This window comes from Neolamprologus multifasciatus, chromosome 23, assembly GCF_963576455.1.
Source record: "Neolamprologus multifasciatus chromosome 23, fNeoMul1.2, whole genome shotgun sequence".
Taxonomy (NCBI): Eukaryota; Metazoa; Chordata; class Actinopteri; order Cichliformes; family Cichlidae; genus Neolamprologus; species Neolamprologus multifasciatus.
In genome coordinates this window covers 30821466-30843392 of record NC_140460.1, presented here as the reverse complement: position 1 = coordinate 30843392, position 21927 = coordinate 30821466, and the positions used below count along the sequence as shown (strand labels likewise).

At 41.0% G+C, this 21927-nt stretch overlaps 2 protein-coding genes across 8 annotated transcripts in view; one reads left to right on the top strand and one right to left on the bottom strand.

Moving 5' to 3' along the window:
* Window positions 1–11346, top strand: part of LOC146491972 (vang-like protein 1) — a 62282-nt gene extending 50936 nt beyond the window's left edge. For 6 of the 7 annotated variants that reach the window (XM_085150821.1, XM_085150822.1, XM_085150828.1 and 3 more), the window contains 4 exons: window positions 2516–2676; window positions 7925–8072; window positions 8165–8399; window positions 8731–11346. In XM_085150821.1, coding sequence (XP_085006947.1) covers window positions 2516–2676; window positions 7925–8072; window positions 8165–8399; window positions 8731–8991 — 805 coding nt within the window. In that variant the 3' untranslated portion in view covers window positions 8992–11346. The remainder of the gene's footprint in view (window positions 1–2515; window positions 2677–7924; window positions 8073–8164; window positions 8400–8730) is intronic. The other variant, XM_085150823.1, reaches the window with a different exon arrangement.
* A 1725-nt stretch (window positions 11347–13071) lies between these two features.
* On the bottom strand, window positions 13072–21588 carry LOC146491971 (calsequestrin-2-like). The gene is made up of 11 exons (XM_085150829.1): window positions 21077–21588; window positions 18618–18702; window positions 18408–18508; window positions 16849–16957; window positions 15900–15973; window positions 15255–15385; window positions 15116–15161; window positions 14925–14979; window positions 14720–14820; window positions 14514–14588; window positions 13072–14432 (listed from the first exon to the last, which is right to left on the bottom strand). The coding sequence occupies exons 1-11, from the start codon at window positions 21317–21319 to the stop codon at window positions 14217–14219; spliced, it is 1236 nt and encodes a 411-aa protein (XP_085006955.1). The 5' UTR covers window positions 21320–21588; the 3' UTR covers window positions 13072–14216.
* Window positions 21589–21927: the final 339 nt, after the last annotated feature.

Sequence of the window (21927 nt, the reverse complement as noted above, 5' to 3'; positions counted from 1 at the left end):
TACCCTGCTGCGATCCGACAGTGCCGATCACTGCAACGCCGTGCCGCCGGGCAAAGAAATCATCAGACTGAAACTGCATGAAGCCTATGCTAAATTTAGAGAATTAAGCTTGTTTGATTAGGAAATTGGCAAGACCACGCTTGTTTATTTTAAAGATCCTCCTTGTTCAAGCATGTGTACAACCTTTAGCTGTCATCTTAGCTCACTTAAACTTGTTTTGTTTTTCAAAGTCTCAATGAGATTAGTGGCAATGAAGGCAGTCCAAATAATAATAATAATAAGTCCAGAAAAAACACTGTCTCGAGATCTGTATCTTCACCGTGGTAGAGGACATAGTGTGAATGTGGTGTTTAGAGTCTTCTTCACTTTTCTCCAGTGTGTAACAAATCCTATGGATCGACATGAGGAGACATCCTCTGTCATTGAAAGGAATTTCTTAGAACTCTGCTTGCCTCTGGTGATGTTAGTGTGAGCTCTCATACATGTGACTGTCATCAGATGGCAGAGCGGTAACAACGAATGACTTTTTAATGCTGCCTGGGTGATTTCCAGCTCTCTGTAATACGTCACATGACGCATTATTTAATGTAAAGTTTGCTTTAGAAGCAGGAATGTTAAAGGTCAGAAAAAGGATATAAGAGCTTTCATCAGTGAGTCTGTATTCATTTTGCCATCCTCCTTTGGGATAATAGGAAGCGCATGCTGCAGACTAGCACGTGTTGTTGTTTGGGTTTATTAAGTTAGAAGAATGACACGGCTCACACCATGAATGAAAGAGTCCAGTGTTGAGCTGTAAAGTCTTGTTATGTGTTAGTTAACAGCAGCATCTGCTGTCCTCCTTTCAGCCAAATGCAGGGTGTGAAACTGAGCTCATGATGTTGCTACAGAGTTGGTACAGTTGTTGAGACTAACTGAGTTAAAAGATATCATACCTAACATGTAGACGAATTAACATCTATGACAGAGTTCTACTCACACTCTTGTTGATACCTACACCAAAATCACTCGCTAACCTAGTGAGCATGTCTTTGGACCGAAAAGCCCCGCAGGCACAGAGAGACATGCTAACTGTGAAACTATCGATGTGAAGCTATAACGTTTTGATATAAAACTGCAAACCTTTTCCAATCAGCGATCACATTTTAGAACCGTGACACGAGAATCTGTATTTATAGTCAGCTGATATTAGCATGACTGCTGTAAAGTATTGGTAAACGTGAGTAAGGCCGTAGTGTCGCTGCTTGAGTAAGTGTGTCGTTTTGGCGTGATTTACCTTTTTATTTGAAAGAGGAAGCACAGAGGAACTATATTATTATCAAGCCAGTGATTTATGACCTTTTAGTGTGAAAATACTTTACCTGTGTACAGGACCTGGCATGCTTAGTGATCCATGGTATAAAGTATCAGGGTCTGGGTTATACACTTTGAGCTCACTTTGAGTCTCTGGCTTCTCTTTCATGCTCGTGACTCCTTCTGTCATCTTTGCGCCTCTTGTAACCTCAAACATCACTTCCTTTTCTTGGTTGGCTCTTAAACACCTGTAAGGCAACCTTCACCCTGCAGCTCGTAGTGGCCCCCCGTCTGATGTTTGCGAACATCCAGTTATCACCTGCTGCTGCTCACCATGTACACGAACGATTATATAAAGGTATAAATGGGAATAGCACTCCACGTCTCTTCTAGCTCTAGCTCTCCTTTTTTCCACCTCATGATTTGTCTTTTCCTCCAGGCTATAAATCACCCTGCCTTTTCAAATCTTACGTTTACCAGGACGAACAGTGAACATAAATTGCATTAATGAGACATTGAGGAGAAGCAGAAATCCGATTTTCTGTCGCAGTCTTCAGCTCTGACTTATGCATTAATGTAGTTCCAGAGGATTGTGGGTCATCAGGTGATGAAGATCTGTAACTGTTTTTGTCACTGGTTCTGTTCTCTGTGTTTTTATCTTTACTTAAATCTCGTCAAGCACAGCAGATCTACCTCTACACTGTGCATTATCTTCTAGATGTGCTGATATTCTGTTCTCCAAGGTGTTTTTGTGTCTTTAAGAATCATTTCCACTTAGTCATTAAGTATTACTGTCAGATCTTTTCATTTCAGTTGCTGTTCCACCTTTGTTCCATATCACTTCCATCCCCTCGCTCTGTCTCTCTCTCTCCCTGTTTTATGTTGATGGTACTGTTATTCTGAAGAAATACTAGAAGGGTTTTTCTTCACTCGCAGAAAGTTTTCAAAGAAAGCCAGAAATGTCTGTTGGCTAATGCTTCCTCCTGCTTTTTGCCTTCTGCCTTTTCGCTGTGTGTTTGTATTCAGCAGGAAGGCTTGTAGAATTACTACGGCTATTTTCTAGTCTTTGGTGTTACAAGTGAAAAACGTCCCGTGGCTAATGTTCCTCACGTCCTGCTCTCAGACCTGAAGCTCTCATGCTGGCCCAAAGCTACCTGAATTCCAAACTTGAACATTTCCATGTGGCTTAAACTTCCCTTTGATTTTCCCATTTCTTCCTCTCCAGTATTCAGCGGGCAGCTCTGGCCATCATAGAGCACTACTACTGTGACTTTCCGGTTCATAACCCAGCGCTGCTTTCCGCCTCCAAATCCCGCGCTGCCAAGCATCTGGCTGGCCTCAAGGTGTACAATGTGGATGGTGAGTTCCCAGCAGCCCCTGCTGAGGGTGAGTGGGATGCTTCATGTCTTCAGTGATTTTGGTTGTTCTTTGTGCTCTGAGGTGGTGGAGTCTCAGAGGTCTGCTCTTCCTGATCTGTTTGGAAAAGCAGACCTCTGCCTTTCCTGATCTGTTTGGGCAAACTGTGTGTTTTACTTATTACAACTATCTGTTCAAGAAACTGATTATTGTTCAGGCTTTAAAATGCTCACAGACACTGAATATTTCCCTGTTTTCAGACTGACCCACAGCTCAGATCTCTTTATCCTGTCTTCCTTCTCTCACCCCAACTAGTCGCAGCAGATGGCCCCGCCCCTCCCTGAGCCTGGTTCTGCCGGAGGTTTCTTCCTGTTAAAAGGGAGTTTTTCCTTCCCACTGTCGCCAAAGTGCTTGCTCATAGGGGATCATATGATTGTTGGGTTTTTCTCAGTATGTATTATTGTAGGATCTACCTTACAATATAAAGCGCCTTGAGGCAACTGTTGTTGTGATTTGGCGCAGTATAAATAAAAATGACTAAAAAAATTGAATTGAATTGAAATTTATAGATTTAAATAGGATTTTGACATTTAAGAATCAGTGACATTCGGTAAATGAGTGATTAGACACCAAAACTCTTTCTCAATTCTTGTTAGTTTAAATGATGTGAATTAGTTATTTCATATTCAGATTTGTAGTTTGACCACTGACCCTTTTTAAACAACATGTATTTGATATTTGAATTGCCATAATGCCTTTAAACTCCAAGGATTCATATTTACACGTTGCCTTTTTTTGGGTCCAACATTTAAACGCAACATTTTTAGCTAAAAAAGACAAAAAAGTCTCCAAATCTTCTCATTTGAAAACTTTAACAGCAAGTTTGTCAAATGTTTTGCTTAAAAAGAATCAGCCTCAACTGTGATCCAGTCTTCAGGGTCATGTTGATTGTCTGGTCACAATTTCCCACACTACATAATGAGATTAGAGATGGACCGATCCGATATTACGTATCGGTATCGGTCCGATACTGACCCAAATTACTGGATCGGATATCGGCGAGAAATAACAAATGTAATCCGATCCATTAAATATAAAAAAAGCACCTCACAAAACTTGCGACATGGCGTAACTCGGCTCATAACCATAGCATGTCACAGCAGTGTGCATCACGTGATAGAGCAGCTGTGTGTATTTGTAGCCTTGCTACCAAACCAGCATTTCATCTCCGCCGAAGTTAGAGAAGTAAGAGAGAGAAGAGAGAAGTAAAGCAAGTGTGTAAGTTCATCTCTGAATGTAAAGCATTCCCACGTTAAGCTTAACAACAGATATATGGAGCGACTGCCTCTCTCTCTCTCTCTCTCTCTCTCTCCTGCTGCTACTTCAATCGTGAAACTGCTTAATGATCAGCTGATCGGCTTTTCTGTCGCGAGTCCGTCTCTCTTCTTAGTTTTTGGCCCACTTCTCACCAGAAAGAGGAAACCAGCGGCTGAACAACAGCAGCACTATTAAGCTTGATAAGCTGTTGTTAGAATTTATTTAATATTACTTTCTACACCAGGATTGTTTTCTACGTAGCTGACGGCTGGTAACTGTGCAGGGGCGGATCTAGCAAAGTTTAGCCAGGGGGGCCGATAGGGCATGAACAGGCAAAAGGGGGCACAAAGACATACTTTTCTTTCTTATTCTCATTTAAAATGTCTAGCTTTTAATAAATAATTATCTGACTCTTACACCCAAAGTTTTAATCTGATGTAAAATATATAGAAGTCCATTACTGTATATAGTAACTGTTAAGTCTAATATACCCTAGTAAGTTATACTACTTTTTCCTTTGGGAAGATACCATCTGTGCAGTCTGCAATTCTGTAGAAGAAAGATGTTGAATCTATTTAATTATTCTTGAAAAATAATTTATTTCTGTGCATTTTTCCCCTGCATCAAATTAAATTTGATTACATCAATTAAGCATCATGAGGTGGAGGGTGGTTCCCTATTTTTTTTTGCTGGGAGTTTGCAACCCTATTAGTTAGGTTGCTTAATATTTCTGCTAAGTACTCTTTAAAATACCAGAATAGGGAGGATGGAGCAGGTTTAAGTTTATTAGATTGATCCGTGTTGCTGAACTATGAAATATTTTGGGCGCAGTATATTTTTTACATACAGGTATAACAGAATAGCTTTAGTGTTGTTATTTATTTAAACTTGAGTATAAACTTATACAAAATGCAGCAAGATATTTAAAAAACTTTTATTGATTAAAAAACACACTATATCGGATTCATATCGGCATCGGCAGATATCCAAATTTATGATATCGGTATCGGTATCGGACATAAAAAAGTGGTATTGTGCCATCTCTAAATGAGATATGACTTGTTTTGTTTAATGACAGAGCAGCAAGAGTCAGACTGAGAAAACCAGCAAATGTCCAACAATTGGCAACATTGTTCCAGTTAATTACGCTTATTCGCTTAAATGGTTCTGGTCTGTTTATGACAATTAAACTAGATATGGCTGTCTCTAATTATATTTAATATAACATCTGCCAATATTTTGCCTTCATTTCAATGTAATGTGACCACTTAACTGGCAGAATAAATACATCTAACACCGTTACACAGAGGGCACATTGTTTTTGAGTTAACTGTTAGAAACTGCGTTTTCGTGTAGCAGTCGTTCGCTCCAAATGACATTTCAAGTCTCTGCAGGTCGAATCTCCTTAGCTGTGCTGGAATGTGCTAAAACATATAACTGCCTGGAAGGAAGAAAATTGATCTGCAGTCTTGGCATAATTAGAAAATTGACCAGCGTAGTATAAAGCACAGGTGATTTGTAGCTGATGTGTTACAACATGCAAAAAAAAGTGTGGCTATCTATATCGCCCCGGGCGCACCTTCCGGCGTGTCTGGAGCAGGTGGAGTGTTTTAAACTTGCTCTTCTCTCTGTGTTTTTCCTCACACTGACGCTAACCCGTTAAGACATCTTTAAAGCTAAACTGAAAGCCTACCTGTTGGACAGTAAGTAAATGCAACGCTGCCACCAATAAAAGTACCCTCACAGCCTGCGTGTGCTCGCTTTAAACAAAGCTATTCCTTCAGTGTACTTGAAATGAAAAGCCCCCACCTCCCCCACCCCACTTCCACCCACTCCTATTCTCTCTTTGCATGCCACAGGTTGATGAAAAAGTTCAGCGTTGTCCTTACAACAGCTGGCAGAATGCAACACAAACCCTCGATTAAATTATTGCAGTCCCTTAAGTGTACTCAAGCTTCACTTAAGTGCACTAACTCGACTCCCACCTCTCGGTTTGGTGTTTTATTTTCCTGCCATTTATTTCCCTCCTTTCTTCCTCCTCCTCTCAAATGTTAGTGGGAGGCGTTGACGGAGATGGCTGATAAATCAATAGCTATTACAACACCAGTATTCTCATTTCTCTCTCGAGCCTCATCCTCCTTCATTTTCCTCCCGCAGCAGCTGCTCGGGGAGCTCCGTCGCTCTCATCGCTCTCTTGTCTTGAGCTTTTACTTCCTACTTCTTGCTTTCTGCGGCCACACTGCTACTGTAATAAATAATTCTGACTCAGGGACAGACGATAATCATTTCTTAATGAAAAACTGGTGAAGCTCTGAGCGCAAAACAGCCGTAATACTCGATTAGACTGCGTCCAAATGGCTTCGGGTGAGCTTTGTGATTCCTGGAACAACATTTTAACTGTGTTGTTTAGTCAGCTCAAGTTTCTGTGACTGAACTACCAAATCAAAGAAGTGGAGTGAAATACAGTCACCCCTGTTACAGGTATTTCCTGTTGCAGTCATGAGTAATGGTGCCACTCTTTCAGACAGCATTAAAAGTCTGATCTGCGTTTTGGATCGTCGTCCCACTTTCTTGTCTGATTGTATGACACATTCCTGAATCTGTGGAATATTCTCATTTCTGTACATGCAGTGCTTCCTAATATCCATCGCCCCAGCGCTGGATATTATCTCCCCATTTCTTAACAGCTGGCGACAGTTCTGCTTCATCTACATGCAGCCTAACATTGCTCAGACTTTAAAGAAAAGCTCTTTTTAAGCACGGCTGTTAACACTTGAAAAGTCCACACAGCATTTCATTTGTCCACAGGTACCTAAGCAGTTACACACAATGACACTGTGTGAATAGTACAGGTGGGACTCACCACACATGAGATTCATGATACAACATTATTGTGATTTTCAACATTTTGTGATACGTACATCTGTTAATATTATTCCATTGATGTAGCTTTAAACTGTGAACTGGATGTAAACAGGATGTACGATCATGTGGTGCCTTATGACTTCACAGTGTCGGAGAAATCTCAAGTTTTTTTTGTAAATTTGTGGCTTTAATCTCACAAATTCCTTCTCCTAAACTATGAACCCCACTGCTCGGCTCGGTTTGTATTTATTTTTGTTTTTTTACAGTATCAGTGCCCCTGAGAAACCATCATACTCCAGATTAGTATTGTTCACACCAATGAATTTTCACACTTGAGAGGTACAGTCTTGAACTATTGAAGAACCTCTAGACTACTTTTACTTCCACTTGACTTCTAACCGACACGTGTTTCTGTTGTAAGTGTGTCTCGTAGAGTTATTTGAAATCTTCCGTACAGAAAGCGCCACATGGCAAATTCCAAGTGCACCTTCCTTCCCCTGACATTTAGTGTAACGTTTCCCACCCGTAAACCTCATGTCAATGCAGTGATACCAGGAGCAGAGTTGGGAGGGGGGGTCCATGAATTATTCTGTTCATGCTCGATCCCTGCCCCGCATTAATAATTCACCAGCGCTGCCATCTTTTAACCTGCATTAACATCAGCCGCCTCCGATTTCTAATTCTAAAAATGTAAACTTTTGAAGTTGCCCGAGACCCTCATTTAATTGCACTCCCCGTACCTCCTGAAGGCAGAGTAATGGAAGTGTTTGCATATCAATGGCCCGTACATGGGGGAAGGAATGTGTTTTGGATTTTCCACTGATGACATTGCTCGGAACAATAAAAAATTCTGACTTTGTGCGTCTCTTCTTGTCAGCTTCTGGGGTTTTAAGTGTTGCAGGTGATAAAAGGAAATGGACTGAGGTTTATGTGCATTAATAATCTCCCCCCTTCACTCTAACAGCAGCTTGTTCTCTCACATTGCACTCTGTGTCATCACCAAAGATTTCTTTCTTCCTTCACCGGGCGCTACCACCTGTGAACACTCTCATACATGCGTTTAACCCTTCCCGTCAATCTGATTTTGCCGCGGCAGGTCCCGGAAACAACGCAGCAGCGGGAATCGCCCATTCTCAGTCCAGAGCGATGATCGCAGCTGCCGCCCGCCGCAGAGACACCAGCCACAACGAGCTGTACTACGAAGAGGCCGAGCACGAGAGGCGCGTCCGCAAACGCAGAGCACGGTGAGCCGGTCAGATCAAAACGCGTTTCAAGCAGTAAAACACAAAAGCCTGCTGTTATTGAAACGGCTGTTGTTTGCCGTTTCCCCTCCCAGGCTGGTGGTGGCAGTAGAGGAAGCGTTTACACACATCAAGCGCATGCAGGAGGAAGAGCAGAAAAAAGCACCTGGGGACGTTATGGACCCTCGAGAAGCAGCACAAGCCATCTTCCCATCCATGGCTCGGGCCCTGCAGAAGTACCTGAGGACCACCAAGCAACAGCACTGCCACAGCATGGAGAGCATCCAGCAACACCTGGCCTTCTGCATCACCAACAACATGACGCCCAAGGTCAGTCCTGTGACCTCTACACACGGCATTCGGCCTTTCTTTGGGGGTCATTTCAGTGAATTATATTTATATAGTGTCAAATAAGGTAAGATAAAGAACCTACAAGGAAAACAGGGAGAAAAACCCCAACAATCATATGACACACTATGACCAAGCAAAAGTGGGAAGGAAAAACTCCCTTTTAACAGGAAGAAACCTCCAGCAGAACCAAGCTCAGGGAGGGGCGGCCATCTGATAAAGACGGGACATAACACGCTGTGGAAGAAGGCCAGAGATTAATAATAACTAATATTTAATATATATAATGGTTTCATACTTCCTTCTTTTCCAGGCGTTCCTTGAGAGCTACCTGACTCCAGGTCCAACCGTTCAGTACAGCCGGGACTTCTGGCGAGCCCGTCAGTGGACGCTGATCAGCGATGCGTCAGTCACCAGCGGCCTGAAAGACGGCACCATCTTCCTGCTCAAATGTGTGGACTTTAGCCTGGTGGTGACGTCCAAGAAGATCCCCTACATCCAGATGTCCGAGGAGTACATCGATCCCAAATCACACAAGTTTGTCCTGCGGCTACAGTCGGAAACATCTGTGTAGGACTCCAGATGTTTTATTTTTATTTCACACCCTGTTGCTCTCCAATATTTTCATTTTGGGTTTTGCAGTTTTCAATTTTTACTTTTTAAAAAAAAATATATTATATATGAATCTAGCTATCGCACACGTTTGATATATTTATCTTTTATTGTTGATAAAATCGAAAAAAGAAGAGCTGCAGCAGGATTTTTGCTCACTGGAGTTTGGACACAGTTGAGTGCACATGCTCTCTCTCTCTCTGTGTGTGTGTGTGTGTGTGTGTGTGTGTGTGTGTGTGATGTAATTTTGTGTCAAAACAATCACTCTTTCAAGCAAGATGGGAACAAGGAGCATTTAAAGGTTGACATCTCCACAGAGAGCAGTTTTTGTGTTGGATTTCCATGAGACGGACCGAGCGACAGGAGGAAAGTGTGTTGTTTTGTTGTTTTGTGTACACTTGGAAGTATTTGAATATTTTTGGACACCAAAAAAAATGAAATGGACTTATATATACAAGAATGAAACAACTTCAGATTCAGCATTAAATGCACATTCACATGACGGTGGGAATGATCTCAGTCTGCACATAAAGGAAGAGGCACAGTCTCCTCAAACAAACACTTTTTCCTGACAGCTGAGACGTCACACTCCACCGTGTCCATCCTGTGGCGTGCGGCCCACGCCCTTGAGCGCTAATTTTAGCAGCCAAAGTCGGGACTCTTTGAGTTGTTTTCAGTTCCTCTCCAGGTGCAACGGAGCACAAATCTGAAACATTTCCACTCCAGTCAGGAGCGACGCAAGCGTGCCGTGTTTGAACACCAGGGTGAACTCGGCACGAACCGGATAATAGGAGACGCACTGAGATGGACACGTGCCCAAAAACATTTGCCCTGCCTCAGCAGTTCGGTAACCTTCTCAGGGCTTTCATGTCGCCCACATCTGCCTGACGTGATGGAAGGGGAAGGCAGCGGGAAAGAGAGACCCAGCCATCATGTTGGAATTAAAAAGTACTACTGATTTCTCCAGACTTTGGGTTACAAAGCAGATGTATTCATTGTGTGTACCTTCTCCTTTAGACCTCAGTTTTCAAATAATGGTTGAAGTCACAGGTAACACCTCTCCCACCTGGCGTGAGGTGGGAGTTAAGTTACCATTGCGTGCATTTTCACAGCACTGACCCTCCTTTTTCTAAACTACTGTCTGCAAACACTCCACGTTTCCTTTGTTTTGTTTGGGTTTTGACATATGTATGCACACGTGGTGCAAGTATGCACCTTTTACCTTTAACTTACCCCTGCTGCAATGCTTTTAATTTGAAAATTCAAGAGAAAATGTTCAATTTTCTTCCTCTGTAGTGAAGTGAAAACAGACATTAATGCTTAATTTACAAGATGAGCAACTAAACAACTGGCTTAAACAAACAGCAACATGTAAAGTCTGATTTCATCTGGGCTCACAGGGTTTCATTATGTATGATGATAAATCACCAGAGTATTTATCAGCAGTGAGAGCTGCAGCAGCAGGGCGGAACCTCCTTCCCAACTGGACTGTCTGGTTTTCCTTTACTGCCTCGTCTCACCCCTGTTGTCTGACAATTCCCTCGAGGTCAGTCCTTTCATGGAAGGCTCAGAAGGGATTCTCTCGCCTGCTGACGGGGTTTACACCGGCAGGCCAGAAAAATACAGTTAAATGAAGTTAAAATGACACGTGTCTGTTCCTCTGTTACTGTCGAAACTGATGAAACTGATCTGGTAAAATCACCAAAGAGAGGGAGAAAAAAAGAAGAGTCGCACTGAGCACGCTCAAGAAGACATGCAAGCAGTATAGCTGTGCCTGAGAGCAAGGTTGTCCCCTACTGCCCCCTGGTGATGCAACACAGCATTGTCACTGCATGTTTTCAGACAAAAAGAAAAAAAAACTACTGGTAATTTTATACTATAATTATTTCACTGTAAACAAAATGTTAAAACACCTGCAAAAAAGTCAGATTCGTGCTGTTTTCTGTGTGACACGTCCACAGCAAATCCTTTTTTTTTAAATTTTAAACACGTCATTGGTCAGATTTTGTACCAACTGACAGATAAACTTTGTATGATCCTGATGTGATGGTGCCTCCTGTTTTTAAACTCTATCTATTTATGTAAGCGTGTGTGTGTTTGTGTGTGTGCCATTCCAGTTCACACAACCAGCCCCAACCCGACCCCCTCCTCCACCATCTGTCACACTGTTGCCAAGTTACAGTCCTCTGTCAAGGATTGGTTTCTGATGGGCGGTTTTCTGATAATGAACGTGACGTTGCAATGTAAGATGTGTTTCGGTCTCACAGCGTTAGCGTTTGTAGAAAAAAATAAATCATTTTTATGAACATTTGTAAAACTGCTGAGTACTGGGCCGCTCTTTTTACTTCCAGGATTACCTTAAGTGTTTGTGACGTGTCGAGGTAACCCAGGACTACGCCATCACAGTTCACACTCACTCCAACTTTTTTTTTTTTGGTTAGATTTTTCCAGGAAACAAATCACAGCCTGCTGTCCAACTCTACACCATGGCGATCCATTTTTAAATGTTCCCAGTTGTAGTCTTTTTTCCTTTCTTATCTCCATTTCTCACAAACTAACAAGTCTTCTGTTCACATCATCGCTATCTCCATATGCACTCGTTCGCTGCCCTGGCTGCAGGCTCGCTAACACTCTCTTCTGTCGTTGCAAATTAAGCGGCAGGCCGAGCTTAGTGACAGGCCTGAGCAAAATATCAGCTTTTTTGGCCATATTTTGGTGGCTTTTTGTTGTTATGGAGCTCAGCGGTAATTGGCTTGCCGTCAGCCTGTCAGAGCGGCGCAGCCGACCCTTGTGGGTAAATGAATGTCAATGTCGCTGTCCAGTGCTGAAAACGAACAACCTCATCCCTCCGTGAGCCCCGGGCGCAAGGCCGCCTGTCGGAACTCATCTGTCCTTGGCTTAATCCCCCTCCCGTACCCACCTGCTCCATTGCAGAACCTGGGTGAGAAGGAAGAGACATTGGTAGAGAGGAAAATGAGGAGCATTTGCATCTAAATGGAATGTTTTCTTCCCTTCATTTCTCTCGCTCTCACTTTTGTGTAATGGCTTGGTTATGTGTAGATGGAGACATGAGAGGAAATCCCCTCTTACTTCTTGTAGCTTTGATTTTGAACAGAATTCTGCACCTTAATTCATCTTACTCCTGTCTTTTCTTTATTCTTTGCTGTTTTTATTGAACCTTAGTCAGTGTGATTTTTGTAATTCCTCCTCTCCTGGGAGAAAGGAGAGAAATCCATCTTGTCCTTCATTTGGTCAGTCTTCATGTAACACCCCATCACATCTGACATTCACAGCGACTTTGTCACCATAAAGCACTCGCACAGCATCCAACACTTACACCAATACCATGACTAGCTGTTTCTCGTCACGAGAGAGTATGACATGTCTAGTTGCCCCAGGGTCATGTTTTAAATGCACACACACTTGAATGTTTCTCATCACCTGGCATAGATTAACTGCAAATCCCCCATCACGATACAAACATCCTGTTGACACACTACATCACATCCTCCTCCAGGGGAATAACGAGTCCTGCACGGCCTTGTATTATTAATTCATGCCTAGACTTACAGTTTCATCAGGACTCTGTCCAATCCTCATGCAGCTCGTCGGACCCCAGAGTGCCGCATTTGAGCCTGTCTCACCCTGATTCTTTCACCTCCGACCTCCCCCAGCTTCCAGCGTCCAGGTCCCTACTCCCATTAGGAGACATAACAATACTGAATTATTTACCAGTGTTTGAATAATTCAAGGTGAAACACCCATTTACTGGCTGAGAAAATGTGCCAATCTGATCTGTCCTGGGAATCAGTAAGGACTTCCTTAATGAGGGTGAGAAGGGAATGAAGATACTCACAGGGTTCACTTTTTTTTTTTTTTTGATGCACAGTGTATATCACTATATGTCGTGTGTGTGTGTGTGTATATATATATATATATATATATATATATATACACACACACTCAGAGAGTAAGTGAAGTCAGCTGAATGGGAAGAACAAGATCCAGGCAATTAACACTTATGCCCTGCTGGGATAATAACTAACCCAAAGGAGGAAATAGACGCCACTGACATCAGGACAGGACACGCGTGAAGGGTTTCATCCCAAGTCCAACATCCTAAGACTGTAGGCTAAGCAGAAGGAAGAAGGGTCAGAACCACACAAAGATCCACGAGTACATCAGGAAGATGGTCACAACTGGTCATGGGCTTAGTGAATACCTCAGGCAACAGAAAGCCAAAAAAGAAGAGAAGCAAGGAGAAGAAGCATCATGGAAGGATGGAAGGGCCGTTGCAGGACATATACCACCAGCAGAGAGAAGAAATGGCTGATATCAAAAAATGTACCAATGTCTGGACAAAGTGGGACTGAAAAACAGCACAGAGGCAATAATCATGTCAGCACAGGAACAAGTTCTAAGCACAAGATCGATAGAGGCTGGGGTTTACTACACCAAGACCCAGGTGCAGGCTGTGTGAAGATCCAGCTCAGACAGGATACAGTAGGGTGGAAGATGCTAACAGGCAACCAAGTGGTTAGCAAAATATACAGAAACATCTGTAAAAATGGGAGACGCCCCCTAGGGTGGTTAAGAATGACTGCGTCCTGTGAGACTTCCAGATACAGACAAACTAATGATGGCTAACCAGCTGGACCAAACCAGGACCCTCAAGCTCCCAGGCCTCTGGTACAGCACACAAGTTTGGAGGATATGCATGTGTTTGCATGTTTGAGGCAAATCTTATATTTATAAAATAATATTAACACAGTGAGTCACAAGAAACAGTTTGAGCTTTAATGGTTGACATTTATTTTCACAGACATGCATACACTCAGAAGTTGCCATTGCTATCTTGGTCACATAAACCTTAAAGTTGCTAAAAAATTATTTTTTGTTGTTGTTCACTATGTGTCATGAGTCAGAAACACACAAAAATGTATCACCTCACTGAATAATTCCTGTCAGCTTCATGGAATGTCTTAGCATCTCTTAGCTTGTTACTTTGGTTTTACAACCATAGTCAAAAACATCTAACATCTACACCATCTATGTTTTAGAATTTGTTTAATTTAGCATTTTTAAAGTCGTTAGAAAAAAAGAGAGACGTGAATTCGTCTACAATCTCATATTCTGATGTTCCAAGCTAGTTCAGGTCTGATCTGCACGGATATAAAGCTTTGAGGGTCAGTTGTAGTTATCGTCATTATCTCCTTCATCTAGGTCATGAATTTCATCGCTGTCTTCCGTGATGTAGCTGTCAGGGTTTTCAGGCTCATCAGCGGACTCATCGTCGTCCTCTGTGTTCACTCTCCCTGACAGGACATCCTCTATCCAGTCCTCCAGCTCCTCTGCAGTGGGCAGGTCCTCATCATTGGACATGTCCAGCCAGACACTATCTGCCTGGAAAACAGAGAACCACAACATTTAACATCTTTAAAGTCTTTATTTTGGTGTTTTCTTAGAGTTTGATATTTTACTTACATCTGTCACATTGACCACACCGATCTGGGGTCTAAACAGGTCCAACTTAAAGGTTTTTTCCCAATAAGTGGTCAACTGTCAGGACAAGATAAACCAAGCTAACTTCAGACATGTTCTGCATTTAAACAATGGTAGAATTTTCCTGTGTAGAAATTGTTTATAAGGGATCATTTTAAAAACTATTTGGTTAAACAGGAAGACGGAACCAGAGGGAAGTCATCAGGGTCGATCCAGACAATACTCAGCTCTGGGTTGTTGGTATTGTCTCTGGCCACATCTTTCAGGATTTCCAGGAACTCATAGCCATCTAAGGAAGAGACAACAAAGTTATCTGAACTCAACTCCAGTTTCTAATCAAGATAAATAAGTGTAATGTTAAACAATAAAAAGCTCTGAATTACAGCTGCAGACCTGGATCTTCTTCCTCAGCAAAGGCAACAATATGTATTCCATCCATGTCATCTTCCTACAGGTGGGAAAAATTTAAAGATTTAGAGTAATTAGTAGCTTGAATTCAACGTTGGCTTCAATACATTTAAAGAAAGTGCTTGTATACTATGTAATTTCTGCTTCCATCTGCTCTGATAAGACCAAACAATCACCCATGTCTCAAACATATTCTCAGCCCGGAGCTTCCTCAAAGTAGCTCTGTAAGAAGCACATGTGTATTAAATCTCACACAAAGAAATGCTTGAAATTTTAAGTTTTTTTTAATAAAACTTGAAAAAAAATAACATTAACCTTCTGTGCTGGGTTACATATTCAACAATGTCTATCTCGGATAGAGGTCTTCCAGGCACGATGGCTGGCTCCTCCATGAATGGCTCATAGAAATTAACTTCATTCATCTTTAGGGAAAGATGTTTGGCTACCTAAAAAAAAAAAGTTAAATGCCAAGATGTCACTTTAATGTTTTAGGGATGGTTTCATGTTTTTTTGTTTTTTATGTTTGAAGTGAAGCTCATTAATCAAGAGTTTCAACTAAATTAGCTATCTCCAGTCTTTTTCAGAAACGTATATTTGAGGAGCGATGTGAAGATAAAGACTGGAAACAGCTAGCCTACGAGATCAGATTTAACAAAAAACAAACACTAACATTAATTTACATACTTTAAACAACAGGTGACATGCTATGTAGCATGCTAAATAGTGAATTTCAGAGCTGCTAGCAGCTAGACTTTGATGCATTTGAATATAGCCATGCTAGCTTTTTGCTTACATGGCAAAAGTAAGCTAACAAGCTACTTGTTATTTACACACAGAAATTAATATAAGTTGCATTTAATTAAGTATTCTAATTTATTATGGTTAGCGTGTTTTAAGTAATTATGGTGCATGTTACTGTAAAACAAAGTACAGTGTAGTATATTTTCTGTTAAGACTTACAGATTTATCAAATGTAGCAAAAAACTTGATGTAAGGCTGAAACCGCTCTGAGGCTTCCTGGAAAGCCTTGAAATCTAAAAAACAAAAACAAAAATGAGAGCTGGAAATAAATTTGAGAGAGATTGACAGGAACAAAAGCTGAAGTTCAGCAGTGACATTCTATAGTGATGGTGTGATGAGAAAGGCAAGAAAAGAAAGGCAGTGTCTTCATTCAATTTCTCATCAGATTCTGGTATCTTCATCCCAGTAACCAACTTTCCCTTAATACAGTTTTATACACTTGTAACACGATCCTAGTTCTCTTCCCAACAAGGTCACCGCCAGGGACCGACCTATATCTGGACAGAAATAGGCTTCATAATGAAAATTTGTGCCACTGTCGTATTGGCCAGATAGTATCTTCCCTGCCTCACATTTCTCCTTTTTTTGTGAGAAGAACTATAATTGCAGTTTGACCTATTAGACGAGGAGCCAGAAGCTATTTAAAGGCTGTCATGAGACTGAGTGAGACTAGCAAAGTCTAGAATCAGGTTTTCATTTAGCAGCCAGTAAGGCTATACGAAATATATCTCCATCAACCTCTATAGTCCATTAACATCTCTGAAGCACAATAAAACACCTTTATGGTATACTGAAAGAGTGTAAGTATAGGTGCAACCATACACTCCTAGCCTTTCTAAATTCCTTTAGAACTGCTCTTGTTTAAATGTAGATATATTTGGCCAGAGGGGCCGATGATGCGATATGGCAGCCTCGCTTCTGTCAGTCTGCCCCAGGGCAGCTGTGGCTACAACTGTAGCTGCCTCCACCAGTGTGTGAATGTGAGAGTGAATGAATAGTAGAATTGTAAAGCGCTTTGAGGGGTCCCGAAAAGCGCTATATAAATACAATCTATTATTATTATTATTGTTATTATTATATTGACATATGAGTTTGATGCTAAACTAACATGAATCTTCTCCTTTGAAATAACCAATGAGGCGGATGTCTTCCTCCATCCTCTCAAAGGCTCGCACCTCCATGGCATTATTGATCATCTCTACTGGGTCCTCCAGCACCTAAGGAGCAGTATAACACAGAAGGAAAACATGTTAGTCATTATTTAGGTAACTTATACAGTTTGGTATAGTTGGATCAGTTCCAGTCTCATACACTTTTGTTTAATGTGGACTCATAATTACATGCAGCTTTGATTAGCTTAGCATTAGCACTGAAGATAGCAAACAGCTAGCTTGGCTCATGCCATGGTAATATAATCCACCTAACAGAGTTGAAATACAGGGTACTGTTACCTAAAAGTAACTGTTGCGCTAAACCTACCTTGGAAGGCATATACATGTCAGTCAATAATCAATGCAAAGCAATAATGCCGAACTTGTGCATGATGCAGTCCTAAAAACTTTAAAGTGTGTAGTTTAGATAAAAATGAAGTAAATGTATCAGGAACCAGGGGCCCAATTAAGGCCCTATTCACTGTTCTTTTAAAATAAATATCTTGTGCAATATGCCGTGTAAACCCAAACGCTCAAATTAATTAAAAATATTTAAGTTTTCATATTTCTAAATTGGAGTTCTTGTTTTTTAATAAATTGCACTATTTTGAGGATTAAGTAATCACCTCTTAAAGGTAACATTTCTCTGTCGTCAGTTGCATTGTTTAAATGTGAATGTGTGCATGTGCTGATAGTCAATAGGACTGAATTAATGTAGAGAATATTGCACATGCAGTAATAAAGAGTGTAAAAAAAAAGCCTGCAGGAAGAGCAGTAAAAGCACAAACCAAAGGATATCTATTAGTCAGCTCTAGCTGCAACTTGTCTTTTAATAATACAGCTTACTGAGTGGATGCTATGATATTAGAAGAAAAAGCTCTAGGATTCCAGAGCGTATAGATTTGACTAAGATGCTATTATTTGGCAAAATCATTAGTGCGTCGACCTAAATGTGCATAATAGATATTTGATCCATATTAGATAGATAGAAGCTGTGATGCCATGAGTGAAGGGGCTTGTTAAGCTATTGCTTAGCCTGAGTAGACGGCACAGGCTTCTTAGTGAGTTCTGCAAACTTTAATCTGTCTCCAATAAACTTTTGCACAACAAAAGTAAGGCAGAACCTTCTTATGTTTACAAAAAGAACTCCAACAACGTTGAGTAAAAGGGAGTTTTATATTAACTCATTACTTTTAATATTATGGTAATTTATCTTAGCCTGTGGGAAATGTGAATGAAAAATCAGTTAGATCATCAAAAGTATATGAGATTTAACTGTAATCAAAAGGGACCTGTAGCAGTTGTGTCGCAGCCTTAACTTTCCTGATAACTTAGTTTACAGTGCATTTTTTATATGAGGTACACATGACGGTTAGTAAAATGTGTGTTGTTGAAGAGCTTATTGATGTTGCAGTTGTGATATGTTAGGCATTCAACTAATTAACGAGGCTGAAGATTGATTGTTTTCGTGGGTAACGTAACTGCCGTCTGAAAAGCATCAGATTTTACTGCTCACGTCCAACAGGAACTCCACCAGAGTGTCTGCTGAGAGCTCCCCGTCAAACTCAATCACACGGTCGTCCTTGAACACGTACAAGCTGCCCACCTCCTCCAGTCCTATTTAGACAACAGATCCAACACTTTCAAAACAATACATTACTAGTAAAATGGTATAAGAAAACCATATGAGTGGATAAGCCAAGAGCAACACAGATGCAGTACATACCCAGTTTCTTGGCCACTTTGACATCCTTCTGGGAGTCCACCATTCCAAAACCGATGTCTTTGTTCTCCAGGACTTGAGCTGTAAGCTGTGTTCAAGAACAACTCATTCAGTATTGTGACTCTATTAAAATACTGTATAAAACACACTTTAAAAAAAACCTAGATCAGGAACATCACCTAATCACCTTGTGGCATCTAGGATGAAACGTTAAAAATGAGATTTAATGTTCACTATTTGTGTCGGGCCTTGTTGCACCAAGTTGGCAGTCATACAGGATGGACCATTCTTTTGAAGCTGATTGTCTCATCCTCATCCTCATCTTCAAACTCACCTGCCACATTCTGACTTGAGAGTGCTGCTATAGCTCACCTGGTTGAGCAGCTCGTCAAACCCAGGCCTACTCGTCTGTCCCAGACTGTTTCCTGTATGTCACCCCCCTCACTTTCCCTCCAGCTTCCTGTCTACTTTCTGCACTGTCCTATCCAGTAACGGCAAAATACCTCATGTTCTGAAATCTCTTCATCGTGTTCTAAATGTTGTCTCTTTTCTAAAATCACAGAGGTCACCATTGCGATTGGTAAGGAGTTATGCATATACAAACAAACACATGTGACACCCTCAGCCATACTAGCAGCAGCAGATTGGGATTTAAACCTTGTTATTTAGGTTAGGAAAAGATTATGGTTTAGGTCAATATTAAGTACAAATCTTGGTCAAGTGTCATAGTGACCTTCAGGATATTGTTGTAGCCAGAGAGTACTTCCTCTCGGCTCTTGGTGGGAGGCTTTTGGCCAGTTTAGGGGCTTCGACACTGAAATAGGTGCAGTAAAACACCAGTGTTGGCAACTGGGAGCAAGACGCAAGAGCATAGCTGGTAAATTAAATAATAGTTGGTGACTTTTTATTTGACTTTTAAATAAAACTGTACAGTGTGGACATGTGTGGACTAAAACCATCTGGTAAGTAAACCTTGAGATAAGAAACACTGGTGTGAACACCCTCTGCTCAGCGCTTTGATTTAGCTCTGACTTCTATGCTGTGTACTTGAGCCGACATCCACAGCTGCAGCCGTCTTCGTCAATACATCTTTTCATTACCGAGATGTCTGTGTACTGAGAGCCCCCTGTGGAGTTTTCTTGTTAGAAGGAAGCTGTGAGTCAGGACTGCTTGCCTTTCAGCTTGCAGTTGTTGAGGAAGGATAACAGATTTAGAAAACCACTGAGGAGGGGGTTTACTTTGTATATTTCTGCTTTCCAAGAGTGCACGAAACATGACAGAAACGTGAAACTGAAAATGTTGCCAAAGGTGAATACTAACAAATAAAAAATGCCTCCAAGATGAGAAGGAAAGGAGTGTGAGAGCAAATCTTTTGATTTCTAATTCAAAGGAAGATAGTAAAGAGAATTGGGAACAAGCTATAATTAACAAAATGACCTAGAAACAATCCCTGGATATATGTAAACCACAGTGGAGAGCACAAAATGGGATTAAAAGGACTGCTTGCCAGTTAAGAGTGTGCACAGGTAAAACATAGATCCAGTCTAAGGAGAGAGTCTATACTTCAAGAAGACAGAGGAAACATGGGGCAACATGTCTGATTTCTCCTACAACGCAAAGTATCAATGACTACTTGTGACAAGTTTGCATGGCAGAACGTAATCTGCAGGGATTTGAGCTATAGCTCAGCATCCGGTATGCCACAACAGATCCATCTCTCATTTCCTCGTGTCTTCTTTGATCAGTGGTGATACATTTCCCATAGCTTCCAGGTATTTGCAAACCTGAAAAACTCAGGAGCAATGAATTTTGCAAAGAGTTTTTAAAACCAGTTCATTGTTTATGAAGGTTCATGATAGTAACATCCAGCAGATCGCTAGTGACCCCCTTAGAGTCAGGAATAGGGTTAACAGGGATTAACATTCACTTTGGGATATATATTTTTTGCCTATCCAACGTGGTCTAAAGCTACAGAGCTAATGTGTGAGGCTCTATATTGGTCTTTGGCCTAAATACGAATACCATCATCCTCATAGGCAATATGTTTAGTATGTTAGAATGCTAAGTACTGCTAAGGCTTCTGGAAATGTGATTTTTTACCACAAAGCAACTGGTCAATAAACACAAAACAAATCAGCAATCCTAATAACTGCTTCTCCCAAATCTAATTTTTCAAGCAGAGAAGGCACTTTATGTTATAATTCATCATCAGAAAGAATTCTTTATGGAGCATTAACGCCTGAACCACATGAGTTAGCCTTTCTGTTTAATGCTTATCAAAACGTGAAAAAAAAAAGCCTCTATAAAAAAGTAGATTACATCATTATACTTCCACATTTCTCACTTTCCTTTCACAGTTAACTCCATTTTATAACACACAATGAATATCATCACCGACCCACTTGCCCTGCAGTCTGTGACACATACTGTCTCACCTCTTCCCACCTCAACCAGTTTCTCACCTCCAGCACCAGCTCTGTCATCTGGAACCTCTTCTGAAGACCCTTGTTGGCCGGCAGAGGTTCGTGGTAGAACAGGCACAGCAGGTCATATCTCTTCAGAGCCTTTTTGTAGTTGCGCTCATTGATGTCCATCACCCTGTCTTTCCCGTCAAAATTGGGGAACTCTAGACCTTCCTCGGCACTGCAAAGGAAAACCAGGTTAAGGCAGAGGCCAGATAGAAGAGAGAGCCACATGTGTTGCATTTTTGTTCAGCTGTGGATGTGTTTGCAAAAAAATACAAAATAAAAATCCAAGATCCTCTCAAGACCAAACTTGAAGAAATTGGCTATGAATGAGATCTGCAATTCATCCACAGATTGGATCTCTGTTATATCTCCAGCAAATCTGAAATACTCTGTCTAATATTTCACTGGACCCCCTGCTTCTTTTTATTGCCCTCTTTTGATAGCTCTCCCTCTCCACCTGTCTTCTGTCTCTTCCTCTCTCTGTCACTTACTGCCCAAATCTCAGGAGGGTCTCTTTCCTCCTCCTTTTCTCTCTGTGATGGAGAAACTCATCATATTGAGCACATTTGAAGGATAATAATTCATGAGGATGCTGTTCATGCCCTTGAAATAAACTCGTGATTTCATCAACCACTAAATCAGTAACGTCATTACCTATGTGGCAGTGTTTGTACATTTGAAAATCATGCTTTATGTTGTAAATAACTTTCTTATATATATATATATATATATATATATATATATATATATATATATATATATATATATATATATATATATATAAGATATAACATGTGTGAGACTAACAATCCCTCAGTGTTTTAAGCTTTACGGTAACGAACAAA

Coding starts and splice junctions, on each gene's coding strand:
- LOC146491971 (XM_085150829.1), bottom strand. CDS start 21,319: ATGCAACACATGTGGCTCTCTCTTCTATCTGGCCTCTGCCTTAACCTG. Junction 18,509..18,617: donor CAAAGTGGCCAAGAAACTGG/GTATGTACTGCA, acceptor TTGTCTAAATAG/GACTGGAGGAGGTGGGCAGC. Junction 14,980..15,115: donor AGAATATGTTTGAGACATGG/GTGATTGTTTGG, acceptor TCCCACCTGTAG/GAAGATGACATGGATGGAAT.